A 15,742-nucleotide genomic window follows, 5' to 3' on the forward strand; every position below is an offset into this window, starting at 1 on the left:
TTCACAGAAGGTCCACGGTCCACATAAGATCTTTTGAAGGTCCTTAGTCCACCGTCAATAGCATACCTTAAAGTTATTCGGTTCACAGAAGACCTTTTGACGATCTTCCGTCAGCAGATTCAGCAGGTTCATAGAAGAGTCTTTTAGGGGCCTCGGTCCACAAAAGACTTTTTCAAGGTCTTTGGTCCACAGAAGAGCTTCCATTAAGAGAATATCTTTTGAGGGTCTTTGGCCAAAAAGGTCTTATTAAGATTTTCGACCATACAAACCCTTTTGAAGGTCTTCGGTTCATAGAAGACCGTTTACAAGTCTTTGTTCCATTGAAGACCTATTAAAGGTCTTCTGTTCAGAAAAACACTTTGACAATTTTTTGAAGGTTTCAGATGTACATAAAAGACTTTTCGAAGATTTTTGGTCAAAAAACCGGTAGTAAAATTATATTTTTAAGTCTTCAGTCAGCAAAAGATTTTTATTTTTTGAAAAACCTATTACAGTTCTGTCCACATTTGACCCTTTAGAGGTCTTCGGACGTAAAAAACATTTTCAAAATATTCGGTTCACCAAAGATGTTTACAAACTTTTCACCAAAAGAAGGCATATTTAAATGATTTAGACCATAGATTAAATAATCTGGGTCCGTAGAAGACTTCAAATATCCTTGGTCCATGGTTGATCATTGGAGAGTCTTTTCTTCGAGTTCTGAAAGGATTAATAAGTAAAGAGAAAAAATTAACTAGCAAAGAGACAAACCAGATACATTTTTCTCGAGTACAAAAGGGGTTAATAGAGAGAGAGAGAGGGAGAGAGAGAGTGGGAGAGAGAGAGAGTGGGAGAGAGAGAGAGGGAGAGAGAGAGAGAGCAAACGAACATTTTTGACAGGAGTTAAAATGCCTTCAACTTTCCTCCCGTTACATTTAAATTCGTCTTCACGGATTCAGATCTTGCGAACTTTCTAAAAATGTTTCCTGCCCACTGTATAAAAACCAAGAATGAGACAGAGGCGAGGCTCAAAAATCTCGGTGTATTTTCCCAAAATATGGACCTTATAGGCAACAAAAATTTAGGACTCAGGGATTTTCCAATTTTCATAAAATTTAGCACCCAACATTAGTAAAATCACAGATAAAAATTACAAAATCTCAAAATGAACCGGGTTCGAGTTCAAATTAAAAGTCGGAAAGTATTCTCCGATTTTTTACCAACACGTTGTTATAAAAAAGGCGTATCGAACGAAATGAATGGTTATTTTCTGGCCACTAACAATTTAGGACTCATGAATTTTTCAAATGTTTTGAAAATGTATCCCTCAAATATAGTAAAATCACAGATAGAAGGACCCATTGTACAAAAACTAGGAATGAAGCGGGTTTGAGGCGGAGCTCAAAATAATACTCGGAAAGTATTCCCGATACCTTACCAACCCATTATGTTAACCAAGGCGTATAGTTAGGAATAACTAATTTTTTTAAGTCTAATAGTAACGCAGATCGAAATTTGTTGTTATTACCAGTAATGACATATGATTACTAAATATTTGCAAATTTGTAGCAGAACATTTGTGTGAGTGTTTTTACCTACTGAAGGTCTTCTATCTACACAAAACCCTTGGGAAACCTTCAATCACCATAGTATCGCCCAAACCCGGTTTACAAATATCAAATTTCCACATCACTGTTGTTAACTGCAAATACGATTCTTGTTTAGCATTTCCCATTCTGTGAGGAGCTGTGTGTGGAAGCACATTGAAATGCAGCCAACAATCGAAGCCCGGCAGCTCCATAACAGGAAATTTATTCTCAGTTCATTCGTTAGAATCTGTTTTGTATTTTTTTTTCTCTCGAGTTAGTTTTTTATAGTTGGTCTTTCTTCTGCTTCTCCTTCATCTCGCATTACAACAATGAATGTCGTCGAGTAATTTTTAGTATTTAATTTTTGTCGCCTTTGTTTTGATTTTTGTTTTTGTTTTTTTTTTTTCTTTCTGTGCAATGACATTTACAATTTCTTGGTCTTCTTTCTCCAAGTGTTGGTTTATTGCAGGTTTATTGTTTTTTATGGGTTTCGCACTTTTTTCTACTTCTTCTTTGGTTCCTCCTTTCCCTCCCTACCTCCCTCCCTAGCTTGGTGAATATTATTACATTTACTTACGTACGTTACCATACTTCTGTAGGCAGCAGCAGGTTGCATTGTTGTTAAGCTATTGTTGTTGTTGTAATTTGTTCTTGCTGTTGTTGTTTTATTACGCTTCCACGCTTACTTCACATATTCATTTACTTGACGATTATTTTTATGTGAAATCGTTTGTCCGCTTCACTGCACATCAATTGAATTGCATTTTCTCTCGGCATCAGCAGCATCAGAACCATCAGCCATCATCTTTTCTTCATCGACACATCATCGCTCGCTCATTGACGAGCATAATCACTTTAAACGCTTTACTGCCGCACAAACTAGAATTTACTATTTATCAGACGTAGGCTGGCTGGTGGTGTCTGGGTTAAGTGATGCTGGTGCATGCGGTTTGGAGCCGAGAAGGGGAGCTAGGGCATGTTCATATTGGTGTTAAGTTGTAATGTGGGTAGTTGACTAGTGGTGGCGTGGATACATACATAGTTCGCGTGAATCATCATCATTCATCTTGTATAACTGTTATCTGCATTTTGTAGGTCGTGTGTGTAGTCTCCATGAGATTTATGTACATATGTGAATATTAATTATTCAAAGTCGAAGTAATAGTTGACGAGAAGGAATAGCAGGATCAATATATAGATGATTGGGAAAGAGGGTTAAGAATTTCAAATGATTCTCTAAACAATTTGTTAGAAGTACTGCACTTCTCATTTGGTGCAGACTTTCAATATTCCCATTAGTTATCTCAAAGGTTCAACAGAAAGTATATCAATCGTCCTGATTCTGGGTGATTATCCAATAAATTTGACAAAATTTTAGTATTTCGGGTTCTCAAGAAGACTAATCCGAAAAAAATAATTATTGGCCGGTTCACTAAAAATGTTTTAAAAGTTTTTGTTTTTGACCATTAGAAGGCATATTTACAGGATTTAGACCATAATTGAAGACTTCTGTGTCCATAGTAGACCTCTCAAAGATTCTAGGTCCATGTGTGATCATTGGAGCGACTTCGTACCAATGGAGGCTGTGTTATAGCCCATGAAAGTTTTTTTTAAATGTGTAGTCCATGACGCAAACCTTGCGATTTTTCCCGAGTTCTGAACGGCTTAATAAAGAGAGGGAGAGAGATCTCTGGGGACAATCTTGGTACGTAGGCATGTGATGAGGCTGGGTTTCTGGAAATTCGTACTAACATTGTATGAAAAGAACTAAAATATACTAAAAAAAGAATACTTTGTATTGCTGGAATTTTGAAATTTTGTATGAAAATCAATCGAGTGCCGGACAGATGTACCAAAGGGCTTTTGGGAATTCGAAGTTTAAGGTTACAAAAAGTGTTAAAATGGAAAAAATTGTGTGGGTTTGAAAGACCTATTACATCCTTGGTCGACGGAAGAGATATGAAAGGAGTACTGTCCATATTTGACCCTTTAGAGGTATTTGGTCGTTAGAGACCTTTTTAAAATCTTCGGTTCACCAAAGATGTTTTAAATTTTTTTTAAACACTAGAAGGCATATTTATAACATTTAGACCCTAGTTGAAGACTTCTGTGTCCATAGTAGACTTCTCAAGCATCCTGGGTCCATGGGCGATAATTGGACCGTCTTCACATCAATGGAGGCTGTGTTATAGCCCATGGAAATTTTTTTAAAAGGTGTAGTCCATGACGCAAACCGTGCGATTTTTCCCGAGTTCTGAACGGCTTAATAAAGAGTTGGAGAGAGATATCTGGGGTCAATCTTGGTGCGTAGGCGTGTAATAAGGATGGGTTTTTGGAAATTCGTACAAAAGTGTACGGACAGTACACAGTAAATATACAAAAAATTTAATACTTTGTATTGCTGGAATTCTGAAATTTTGAATAAAAGTCAATCGAGTGCCGGATAGATGTACCAAATGGTTTTGGGAATTCGAACATTAAGGTAACGAAAAGTGTTAAAATGGAAAAAAATGTGTGGTTTTGAAAGACCTATTACATCTTTGGTCGACAGATGAGTTAAAAAGGAGTACTGTTCATAGTTGACCCTTTAGAGGAATTTAGTCATTAGACCCCTTTTAAAAATCTTCGGTTCACCAATGATGTTTAAAAAGTTTTTGTTTTTGACCACTAGAAGGCATATTTATAGCATTTAGACCATAGTTGAAGACTTCTGTGTCCATTGTAAACCTCGCAAGCATCTTGGGTCCATGGGTGATAATTGGACCGTCTTCACACCAATGGAGGCCGTGTTATAGCCCATAGAAAATTTATTTAAAAAGGCAGGTTCATGCCGAGTTTTGAAAATGTTAATAAAGCCTGGAAGAGAGACCTCTCAAGCATCCTGGGTCCATGGGTGATAATTGGACCGTCTTCACACCAATGGAGGCCGAGTTATAGCCCGTAGAAGATTTGTTTAAAAGGTGAGATCCAGGACGAGTTCTGAAAATATTAATAACGACTGGGACAGAGGTCAGTCTTGGTGCATAGGCCTGTGATAAGGCCGGGTTTTTGGAAATTCGTACCAAAAGGGTACGGACAGTACTAAAATATACAAAAAAATGAATACTTTGTATTGGTAGAATTCTGAAATTTTGAATAAAAGTCAATCGAGTTCCGGATAGATGTACCAAAGAGTTTTTGGGAATTCGAACTTTAAGGTTACGAAAAGTGCTAAAATGGTACCATTTGATATTATGTGAAGATGATTTTGTAAATGTATACACTAAGTGTACGAACAGTAGTAAATGATCCTAAATTTGAAACAGTTGGGTTTAGGGTGAATGGAAGAAACTGGTAATTTGAAATGTTGGTATTGAGGTCCGTGTTGGTGGTAGGTTTGTGATAAAGAGGCGGGTGTAAAAATATGTACTAAAAGTGCATGAAAAGTACTAAAATAGTACTATATTCGGTACAATTTGGTATGGGATGAACAGATGGTGCTAGAAATCTGATATTTGGTATTAGGGTCGCAGTTTATATGAAGCCTGGACGTACGACAGTGGATCTGGATATGTGTACTATAATTGTACCAAAAGTACTAAATCGTACTTAATTTGGTATTGGTTGAAGGGATAGATATAAATTTGATTTTTAGATACCTCCATCTGAGTTTGAGATTTTAAAATGCGTCCTATATTTTTGTACGAAAAGTACTAAATGTTACTAAACAGTTTGGTTTAGGGAAAACGGAAATAGCTAATCATTTGAAATGTTGGTATCGAGGTCCGTGTTGGTGGTGGTTTTGTGATAAAGAGGCGGGCTTGGAGATGTGTACTACAAGTGCACGAAAAGTACTAAATGGTACAATATTCGGTACAGTTTGGCATTGGATCAACAAATAGTGCTAGAAATCTGAAATTTGTTAATAGGGCCTGGACATATGGAGGTAATTTTGGAAGTGTGTTTTATAATTGTACGAAAAGTACTAAATGGTACTAAATTTGGTATTGGTTGAAGGGATAGAGATAAAATTTCCTAATTGGATATTTAGATTACTGAAGGTACGTTAGTTTGAGATTTGGAGGTGGTTTGGAAATGCGTCCTATATTTTTGTACGAAAAGTACTAAGTGGTACTAAATTTGGTATTGGGTGAAAGGATAGAGCTGGAATCCTCGATTTTGATATTAAGGTCACTGTTGGTGTCTGTGGTTGAGAGAAGTAGCTGGTTTTTGATATGCATACTATAATGGGTACTAAATTTGGTAATGGGGGAAATTTAAGAACTTAATTCCTGAAATTTGATATTAAGACCACTTTTAGTATCTGGGATTGAGATACGGAGACGGTTTCGGAAATCTGTATTATAATCATACGGAATGTACTAAATCGTGCTAAATTAGGTATTGGGTGAAGGGATAGAAATAAAATTCTGAAATTTGATATTTAAATTACTGTTGGTTTGGAAATTCGTACTTTATTTGTACAAAAAGTACTAAATGGTACTAAATTTGGTATTGGGTGAAGGGTTAGGGCTAGAATCCTTAAATGTGATATTGAGGTATCTGAAATTGATAAAAAAAGGTGGTTTTCGAAATGTGTGCTATAATTGTACGAAAAACAATAAATAGTACTAAATTTGGTACTGGGTGAAGGAATAGAACTGATATTCTAAAATTTGATGCGTGGTATATTTGTTCGAAAAATATTAAGTGGTACTAAATTAGCTATTGAGTGAGGGGATAGAGCTAGAATCCAAAAATTTAATATTGAGGTCTCTGCTGGTATCTGGTGGTGGTTTTACAAATCCATACTAAAATTGTTCGAAAAGTACTCATTTTGGATCCCTGTTCGTGTCTAGGATGTTAGTAAATTTGGTAGTGCGAGTGGAAATGAAGCTGAAATTCTGAATTTGATATTGAGACTACTATTGGGTTCTAACATCTACATATGGACACGTTCAAATAGACGTGGGTGCATTGTGCAATGGTTTTACTTGTACAGGGTTAGATGAAAAAACTGCAAGCAACTTCAGACTGCTGTCATTTCTAAGCCACTCAGCCGCCAGTTGTTAAAATTCCAGTGACAGCTCATTAAATTGTTTACAAGTGCACAAAAACATTTTGGTGAGAATTTTCCAGAGAAAAAGTTATTCGTGATGGAATTCAAGCGTGATGGCGTGATTTCTTTATATTTGGCTGGAAAACCACAAGTGGCTATCGTTAGAGCACTCCAGCATTTAAATGCGAATAAATATTTTGTGTCTCGTACCATTTCTCGTTACCGTGATACTGGTAGCGTAGCCCGACGTCAAGGAAGTGGACGGAAGAAAATAGCAACATCAGCAGTAAAAAAGAAATCAGTAAAGAAGCGACTTGATCGAAACCCGCGTCGCAGTGGCCGAAAAATGGCTCGTGAGTTGAACATATCGCTATATTCCATTCGTCAAATATTGAAAAATGAGCTCGGGGTAAAGCTATTGAAATTCCAAAAAGTGCAAGAACTTACATCGCAACAGAAAGGAGATAGACCTAAAAGATCTAAAGTGTTGCTTCGCTTGGCCGAAAGTGGTGAACAGCCGAATTTGGTTTTCTCCGCTGAGAAAACATTCGTTGTCCAGCAGTTTGTAAACAAACAAAATGGTCGTGTTTACTTGCCGAACAGGTCAGCTGAAAATGTGCACCTTCGGATGGCCACCAGAACTCAAGCGCCGGCATGGTGATGGTGTGGGCCGCCATAACAGCCGATGGTCGCTCTCCGTTCGTATTAATCGACCGTGCTTTCAGAACAAAAATTTTCTGGAGGGTGTATTAAAGCCTTGGGCACGCAAACATTTTGCCCGCAGACCCTGGACATTCCAACAGGACTCAGCATCGCATCGCATCGCACTCAGCACGCGCCACCCAAGAATGTTTACTAAATGAGGTTCCTCGCTTCATTTCCAGCGTACAATGGCCACCAAAATCTCCGGATACCAATCAGTTGGACTATTGTGTCTGGAGTATTTTGGAAAGCAAGGTTGGCACTAAAAAATACCAAAGTGTCGATCACCTCAAGCAAGCGCTTTGCCGGAAATGAGCCAAAATAGCGCACAGCAACATTCGCGCAGCGTATGACGGTTTCATTGGCCGTTTGAGGGCCATAATTCGTGCCAAAGGTGACCAGTTCGAACAAATCTAAACTTTTTCTAAAATTTGATGCTATTTCCGACATTTTTTGCTTTCATTCAATAAAATTTAAAATAAAATGTAAAAATTATGGCGTTTGACTTTGTTGCAGTTTTTCTTTTATCTCACCCTGAATATACTTTATGGGGTCTACGACGAATATTTAGGGATGTAACAAACGGAATGACAAAGTTTATATACCCTCGTTTTCAAGGTGGAGGGTATAAAAGTCATGAAATCATGATTTTCTCCACTATTATGTATCTAAACTTTATAACTTTTGTAAGTAGACGGTCTTCGGTCTGGGCTTAAGATTTGATCTTCTATCGGGTATGTCCAACAACGGCTACGCGATCCATAATTGTTTCTAAATTTTATAATTTTTGTAGACCCAATTTCAGCTTTGTTTTCTTTTCGCACATAATCCCCACAGAAAACGATTTGGCAGAGGACATAATTTCCACATTATTATGGGGACTACAAACAACAAAAAATCCCAATGGGGATTATTTCCCCATGGACCGTGGACCGTGGACTTTCGAAAATATAAGCTACAGTCATTTCTAATTCTTTATGGGATTTAAAAACATTCTTAAATACACAAATTAAATTTTAAATATCTACTCTTAAAGAATATCCACCCAGCTCTAGAATGCATTGTAGCAAAATATATCTTCACTCTTGTTAACCATAAACTTTTGCTGCCATATCAGGTAAAGTCAAGGATATTGACTTTACTTGCTTTAATTGTAATTCATTTTGAACTGCCGTATTTGTTCATATTACACAGTGGCGGTCAATAAGAAAACAAGTAGAACTGCTGCCTTTTTCTCGCGAAATGCAATTAAATGTAAAAAAGAATAAGACAACAAAACTGAATTCCCAAAGACAAAACATCTTCATTCGCTGGCATTCGGTTAAGTCTATGGGCGGCGTGCACCATTTATACCCCATCCCCCAAAAGGGGGATCGCCTTTTTTGCTCCTTACACCAAGAATATATGTATAGACGTGTGTGTGCAGATGTTTATAGGTATTCATTCCATTTCGAGTGGCGTCTTTTTTATGTCTTTAATATGTGTTCAACACAATAAATATTTAATCTATTAATACTTTGGATACTTCACAAACTACTTCAACTTCAATATTGTGGCTCAAGATAAAGGCAGCAGAGACACACTCACACACCCACATCCACAGAGGTACAAAACATGAAGCAGGCAATGAAGACAATCCAATGAAGAGCCATCCAGCAAAGCAGGAAGGAAGGAAGAATTGACTTCGTTTTTAAAAGTGCTTTGGTGGAGTAGCACAAGTACAGTTTGAAGTATCCAACAGTGGCTGAACAATGGCGTGGCTGAGGAGTTAGGGAGGGGTCGAACTTGGGCGGCAATAGGCGCCGCTACTGTTTCCCCCAAAGATAGCAAAAGGGGTTTGGTGCAAACATCGAAGTCATAAAAACCTGATGATGATGAAGAAGACATCTTGAAAATTACCAATATAAGTGCCAATCATGGATGAAACAAAATAAAAAAAATCTGTTATTGTTCTTTGTTTTGTTCTGAAAAAAAGTGAAGAGAACATAAAAATGAACATAAAGCGAATCATAAACCATTAAGCCGGGGCAGAGAGAAAAAAACAAACTGCGAACTTCGAAAATGCATTGCAATCACCCATCATCAACACTTTTGCCGTAATGCAAAACTGCCGGGAATGAATTGCGAAATAATTAATTCAATACCGAAAATTCGTAGCAAGGGTTGGCTGATGAGTAGCCTCTATGTGGTGGAGAGGGTGGAAGTGGATACTGAAATGAGTATCTGAAAAGGAGGGAGCAATGTACACACTTTACAAATTGGACAAATATATGTAAAGTAGGTTAAAGAGATGCGGAAAAAATTGTACTTTAAGGATACGAAAAGTTACAAAATGGTAGAACACTGTCGTCGGGAGTCAGATAGGATTTGAAGCTTTTTAAATTTTGAAAGGGGCTCGCCCTTTGCGCTATTTTCAAGTTCTCACCCTTTTCGAACGATCACTAAGAATATTGTACCATTTTGTACCAATTCCAACTTTTTTAAGACTTTCTTACAAAATTTCGAAGCTCTAGCCCTAATTCATCGATCAATAATAATGTTGTTTGTTTCGTACCTTTGTATTAAGAATTTGGAAAATCATAGAAAATTTGTGGATTATTTGTGGGTGAAATAAGGTGAGATTGTTGGAAATTTGTATTTAAAGAGTACGAAAAGTACAAAAAATGGTACACAATTGTTATTGATCACTACATTAGGGCTACAGCTTAGAAATAGCGTTTGAAGGTTACTTGTTAGTTAAAATAAGACAGGTTTTTTATGTTCGTAATATAAAAGTACCAATAAGTACACAATGGTACGGCCCTATTATTGTCGTACCGCAAAGAGATAGAGCTATCATATTTTACAAGCTACCCTCATACTTTAAAAAAAGGTGGGCTTCGACCAAATTTTCGGTACTTCGTTTTTCAAAAGTACGAAAAGTACAAACAAGGTACCAAATGTCACAACATGTTTTAATGAAATATGGCCGGCTTCGAGAGATTCGTACTTCAAGCGTACAAAAAGCGCTAAAAGGTACAAAATGGTACATAATTAATATTAAACGATGGATTAGAGATAGAATTTGAAAAATGTGCTGGACATCACTAGTGGATGATTTGCCTGAGGGCCTCTTTAGGGTGAAATAAAGTGTGATTTTTTGTGGAATTTAGTTTTTGTAATATTACGAAAAGTACAAAATGTAACAACATTGTTATTGACTTTTCAAATGTACTAGTATTTATAAATCGCTCTAGGAGTACGAAAGACGTCAATAGGTAAAAATGGTACGATACTGTAATTGTGTGACCGCAAAGAGCTCGAGCTATGAATCTTACTTTGGGTACAAGACGGTATTAATGCCACAACATTTTATTGAGCGACCGATACGAGCTACAAGTTTGAAATTTTGCATAAGGCTCAATCTTGGATTGGAATAGTGGTACGTCACGGAAATTTTGTGACCGCAATGAGCTAGAGCAATGAATCTTATTTTGCGTAAGGGGCTAAATTCGATGCTTTATTCTTCAAAAGTGCCAAAAGTATACAGGGTGAGATAAAAAAAAAATGCAACCAACTTCAGACTGCTGTCATTTCTAAGCCACTCGTCCGACAGCTGTTAAAATTATTCCAATGATAGCTCATTATATTTTTTACAAGCGTACAAAAGCGTTTTGGTGAGAATTTTCCAGAAAAAAAGTAATTCGTGATGGAATTCAAGCGGGTTAATGAGATTTCTTTATATTTGGCTGGAAAATCACAAGTGGCAATCGTTGGAGCACTCCAGCATTTAAATGTGAATAAATCTTTTGTGTCTCGTACGTTGCGTAGTCCGACGTCAAGGAAGTGAACGGAAAAGAAACAGCAGCATCAGCAAAAATGGTTCGAAAAGTAAAGAAGCGACTCGATCGAAACCCGCGTCGCATTGGCCGAAAAATGGCTTGTGAGCTGAAAATATCGCAATATTCCATTCGGCAAATATTGAAAAATGAGCTCGGGGTAAAGCCATTGAAATTCCAAAAAGTGCAATAACATACGCAGCAACAGAAAAAAATAGACTCAAAAGAGCTAAAAAGTTGCTTCGCTTGGCCGAAAGTGGTGAACTGCCGAATTTGGCTTCCTCCGATAAGAAAACATTCGTTGTCCAGCAGTTTGTAAACAAACAAAATGATCGTGTTCACTTGCCAAAGAGGTCAGCTGAAAATATGCACCTTCGGTTGGCCATCAGAACTCAAGCGCCGGCCATGGTGATGGTGTGGGCCACCATAACAGCCGATGGTCGCTCTCTGCACGTATTAATCCACCGTCGCATTAGAATAAATAACGAATATTATAGCGAAAATATTCTGGAGGTTGTATTAAAACCTTGGGCACGCAAACATTTTGGCCGCAGACATTGGACATTCCAACAGGACTCAGCACGCGCCAACCAAGAATGCTTACGAAATGAGGTTCCTCGCATCATGGCCACAATGGCCACCAAAATCTCCGGATATCAATCCGTTGGACTATTGTGTCTGGAGTATTTTGGAAAACAAGGTTGGCACTAAAAAATACCAAAGTGTCGATCAAATCAGCAAGCGCTTTGCCGGGAATGAGCCAAAATACCGCAGAGCAACATTCGGGCAACGTGTGACGGTTTCATTGGCCCTTTGAAGGCCATAATTCGTGCCAAAGGTGACCAATTCGAACAAATCTAAAAATATTCCAAAATTTGATCCTATTTCCGACATTTTTTGTTTTCACTCAATAAAATTTAAAAAAAATGTAAATATTATGGCGTTTGACTTTGTTGCAGTTTTTTATCTCACCCGTAGAGATTGGTGAGGGAGACGAGATAACGACCCTTTAGAGATAAGGACACCTTAAAACGTCAGTTTGAGTTTTAAGGGCATATATTTAATATTTAATGTAAATAAGTAAATTTCCTTAAAAAATAAACGTGACCCATAAACCCCAAAGAAGGCAGTTTACTTGATTTATAATAACGCTGGCCAAGAAAATACATTGTTGTTGTTGTTGTGTCTTCTTTTTTAAAAAACAAGACCTATCGCAATTAGCTATAAATACATGTCTGTGTATATGTATGAAAGTAAGTAGCATTCTGCATTCTATGAATCACTTTCATTTGGGTTTTATAAAATCAGTTTAAATCAGGAAATTTCAATTTTGATGCAATTTAAAAAAACACTCATCATTATTTTTGAGAACAGTTAAATATTTTTTAATTATTATGATTTGAAACTTCATTACGACATGGATAATTTGCAACAGCAACAATGACAAATTTATACAACGTGGCAAATTTCTATTCCCAATGCCATCAGATGTTAATGGAAACATTCACGCTTGGATTCCGTCAAATGGATTGGAAATTTTTAGAAAGATTTAAAATTTTAAAGGGCCTAGATTTCAAATTGTGAAACAAATATTTTAAATTTGCTGGCTCAATTAATTTACTAATGAAATTTCGAATTGTTTTGCATAATGGTCCTGGCTTATATCGCAAAGACTGTAGGACTTTATTGGTAGAAGAACTGTCCATTTATTTTATTTACCGACCAAAAATTAGTAAAATTAAAAATCTTATAAATTTTTTGGCAAATAAAGTAGTCCCTAAGATCTACCCATAGCAGATTTTGGACTTTTCATAAATATTTTTTCTTTTAAATTTTATAGATATTTAATTAAACTAAAGAAGTAAGTTCGAAAATCCCACTACAAAAATGGTCCTTTTTCAATTAACAATCCTTGATTAGAATATCGTAAAATATGTCATTCAATATAATTTTATAATTCATTTCTTTCCTCCTTTTCCAGCAATACACAACTGGCATGGTGACGTGCGTTGCGGCTTGGCCTTAGATGTCGGTGATTCGGTGGAAATTCTAGAAGAATGTCCCAAATGGTTTCGCGGCACATGTCCGCGCAAATCGCGGGCGGTGGGAATATTTCCCAAAACCTATATACACATAAAAGACTTGAGCAAAATCGATCCGGTCGTTGCCGAATGTACACAAGTTCTCCGGGAATGGTCGGAAATATGGAAGAAACTGTTTGTGGTATGTAAATGGAGAATTTATTTTGATAAGTTTGTCTCATTGATTTTCATTTTTTTTAGGATCGAGAAACCTACAAATTCACAACGTTACGCAAGGTGATGTTGTCAATATTGGAAAGCCGTCGCGAATTGTTGGGCGCCACTTTAACCCAAGATCAAACATTGGAATTGCAAATGACTGTTGTGTCGAAAATCGACTGGGGTAATCGGTGAGTAAATGATATTTATTTAACAAATCAAAATTTAACAACGGTACGAATTTCCAAATATTCCGCCACATCTCTCCCAAGAGTGATGATCATACCAAGTTATTGCATAAAAGTTGCTGTCGATCGGCTTGCTTTAAAGAAGAGAGCAAAATTTCAAATTTCCATCCAACCCAGAAATTTCCAAAGATTTATCTCTTGACGATCGCTCCTTAACAGTATTTCGCCATGATGTAGTTTCTTTGACTTTTAGTACCTCCTTCTTAATAAAATATCTCATAAGAGTTTTTCTAATTATTGGAGAAGTTCTTGCATCTATAACAGGCCTCCAAAGAGCCTTCCATCTTCGAGGCGTAAAAATGAAGGAGATGATCACCAAGCTATAAAAAACCTTTAGAAGATCTGCTAACTATAAAAGACCTCTAGAGGGTCTTCTAGAAAATATTTTATCTATTATAGACTTCCAGAGGGGTAGATCTCTCTCTAGGGAAGATTTATAGATGCTTTTTTAGCTATAAAAAACCTCTAGAAAGCCTTCTATTGATAGAAGAACTACAGGAAGTCGTATATTTGCAGTGGACCTGCTGAATGGATCTAACCATAAATAACCTGCAGAAGATTCTTATTAGATCCTCTATGTAAAGAAGACCTTTAGAAGATTTTAAAACCTGCATAGGTCTGATCATTTAATAAGGTCCAGTGGAGGGTTTCTTCTAAAGAAATTCAGAAAAAACAAACCTGTGAAGAAAGGACAAAAGATGGGTAGGGCCGACAATATATGCATGATTAGCAAAGCTACGCCTAACGAATTCTAGTCGAAACATGATAGAATGATCCAAAATCAAACCTAATTTGCATCGAATTTGATCGATAATTTTCAACCGATCTGTATCTGACATCTTTTAAGGAATGTAGTTCTGAACCGGTCTTATTTATAGATTGTTTTCGAACTTATTTGCCAAATCTCATTTCAATAGGGTTCGCCCGCTAAGCAAATAATATTTAAAAAGTAAACGGCAGACAGAGTGAAGGACGGACATGCATAAATCGACTCGGAATTTGATTCCATGGAGGTTATCATGGGTAAACCTCTCATTTGCATGTTACAACTAAATCCGCAGAAATAATAACCAGTACCATAGTGAGTCGTATAATAAATCCGTGAAAATTTAAAGCATACTTTTAGGATGGCGAATTAATCGTATCTTGTAGAAAAAATAAAATGGTACCTAGTAGCATAATAAAAAATTCATAAAGGCGTAACCTTTGCAATATTGTTAATTCGGCATACTCAAATATATTAGTATACCCTACACTACAAGCTGGTCTGGGTATAATGTCTTTGTGCACTTGTTTGTAACAGTCAAAAGGAAACAAGATAGACCCATAGCTCATTTTGATGATCTGTATATAATCAAATTCTGAGTCGGATTATGCATGTCCGTCCGTCGATGTATTTCTGTAAACAAAGTACAGGTCGCATTTATAGCCCGATCCAGATGAAATTTTGCACAAATAATTTGTTTGAGCCAAGTACGAACCCTAATGAAATTGGAGATCATCGGTAAAAATTTAGATATAGCTCCCATATATATCTTCGTCCGATTTGTTTTTTGTATTGTCCACCAAACTACACGCCCAAATAGAATGGAATTTTGCATATACGACCAAAATATGCCTGGAAATAAGTATGCCAAATTTAATCGAAATCGGTTCGGATATAGCTATAGCTCCCATATATATTGTTTATCCGATTTATTATATTTTTTATTTGTTATCTCTATCTTTACTAAATATGCAAAGGGGTGTAAACTATCATAAAGTCGGCCCGCCCGACTTTGTGACTTTCTTTTCTGGAGGCTACATCAAAACATTGAGCAATATAGCTAATCTTCGAACTTTACCTGCCTGCAGATAAAAAAACAGATATAGACAGAATATTAGCTTTCAATCACATGCCGTTTGGTCTCTAGCTTGATTACGAGCGACGGTCATGCCCAATCGGCTCAGAATTGTACGATGATCAAGAATATATGAATATACTTTATTGGGTCTAGCTTGATTACGAGCGACGGTCATGCCCAATCGGCTCAGAATTGTACGATGATCAAGAATATATGAATATACTTTATTGGGTCTAGAATGAGTTAATATATTCTCCATAGTATGAATGGTGTAGGGTATAACA

General features: G+C 36.7%; 1 protein-coding gene across 2 annotated transcripts in view; it reads left to right on the forward strand.

Annotated features, from left to right (window-relative positions):
- The window catches only part of LOC131801556 (dedicator of cytokinesis protein 3-like), a 168,932-nt gene that overhangs the window by 86,367 nt on the left and 66,823 nt on the right, over positions 1–15,742 (forward strand). For both annotated transcript variants that reach the window (XM_059120329.1, XM_059120338.1), the window contains exons 2-3: positions 13,108–13,349; positions 13,409–13,557. In XM_059120329.1, coding sequence (XP_058976312.1) covers positions 13,108–13,349; positions 13,409–13,557 — 391 coding nt within the window. The remainder of the gene's footprint in view (positions 1–13,107; positions 13,350–13,408; positions 13,558–15,742) is intronic.

Source organism: Musca domestica, unplaced genomic scaffold (assembly GCF_030504385.1).
Source record: "Musca domestica strain aabys unplaced genomic scaffold, Musca_domestica.polishedcontigs.V.1.1 1, whole genome shotgun sequence".
In the NCBI taxonomy this organism is placed as follows: Eukaryota; Metazoa; Arthropoda; class Insecta; order Diptera; family Muscidae; genus Musca; species Musca domestica.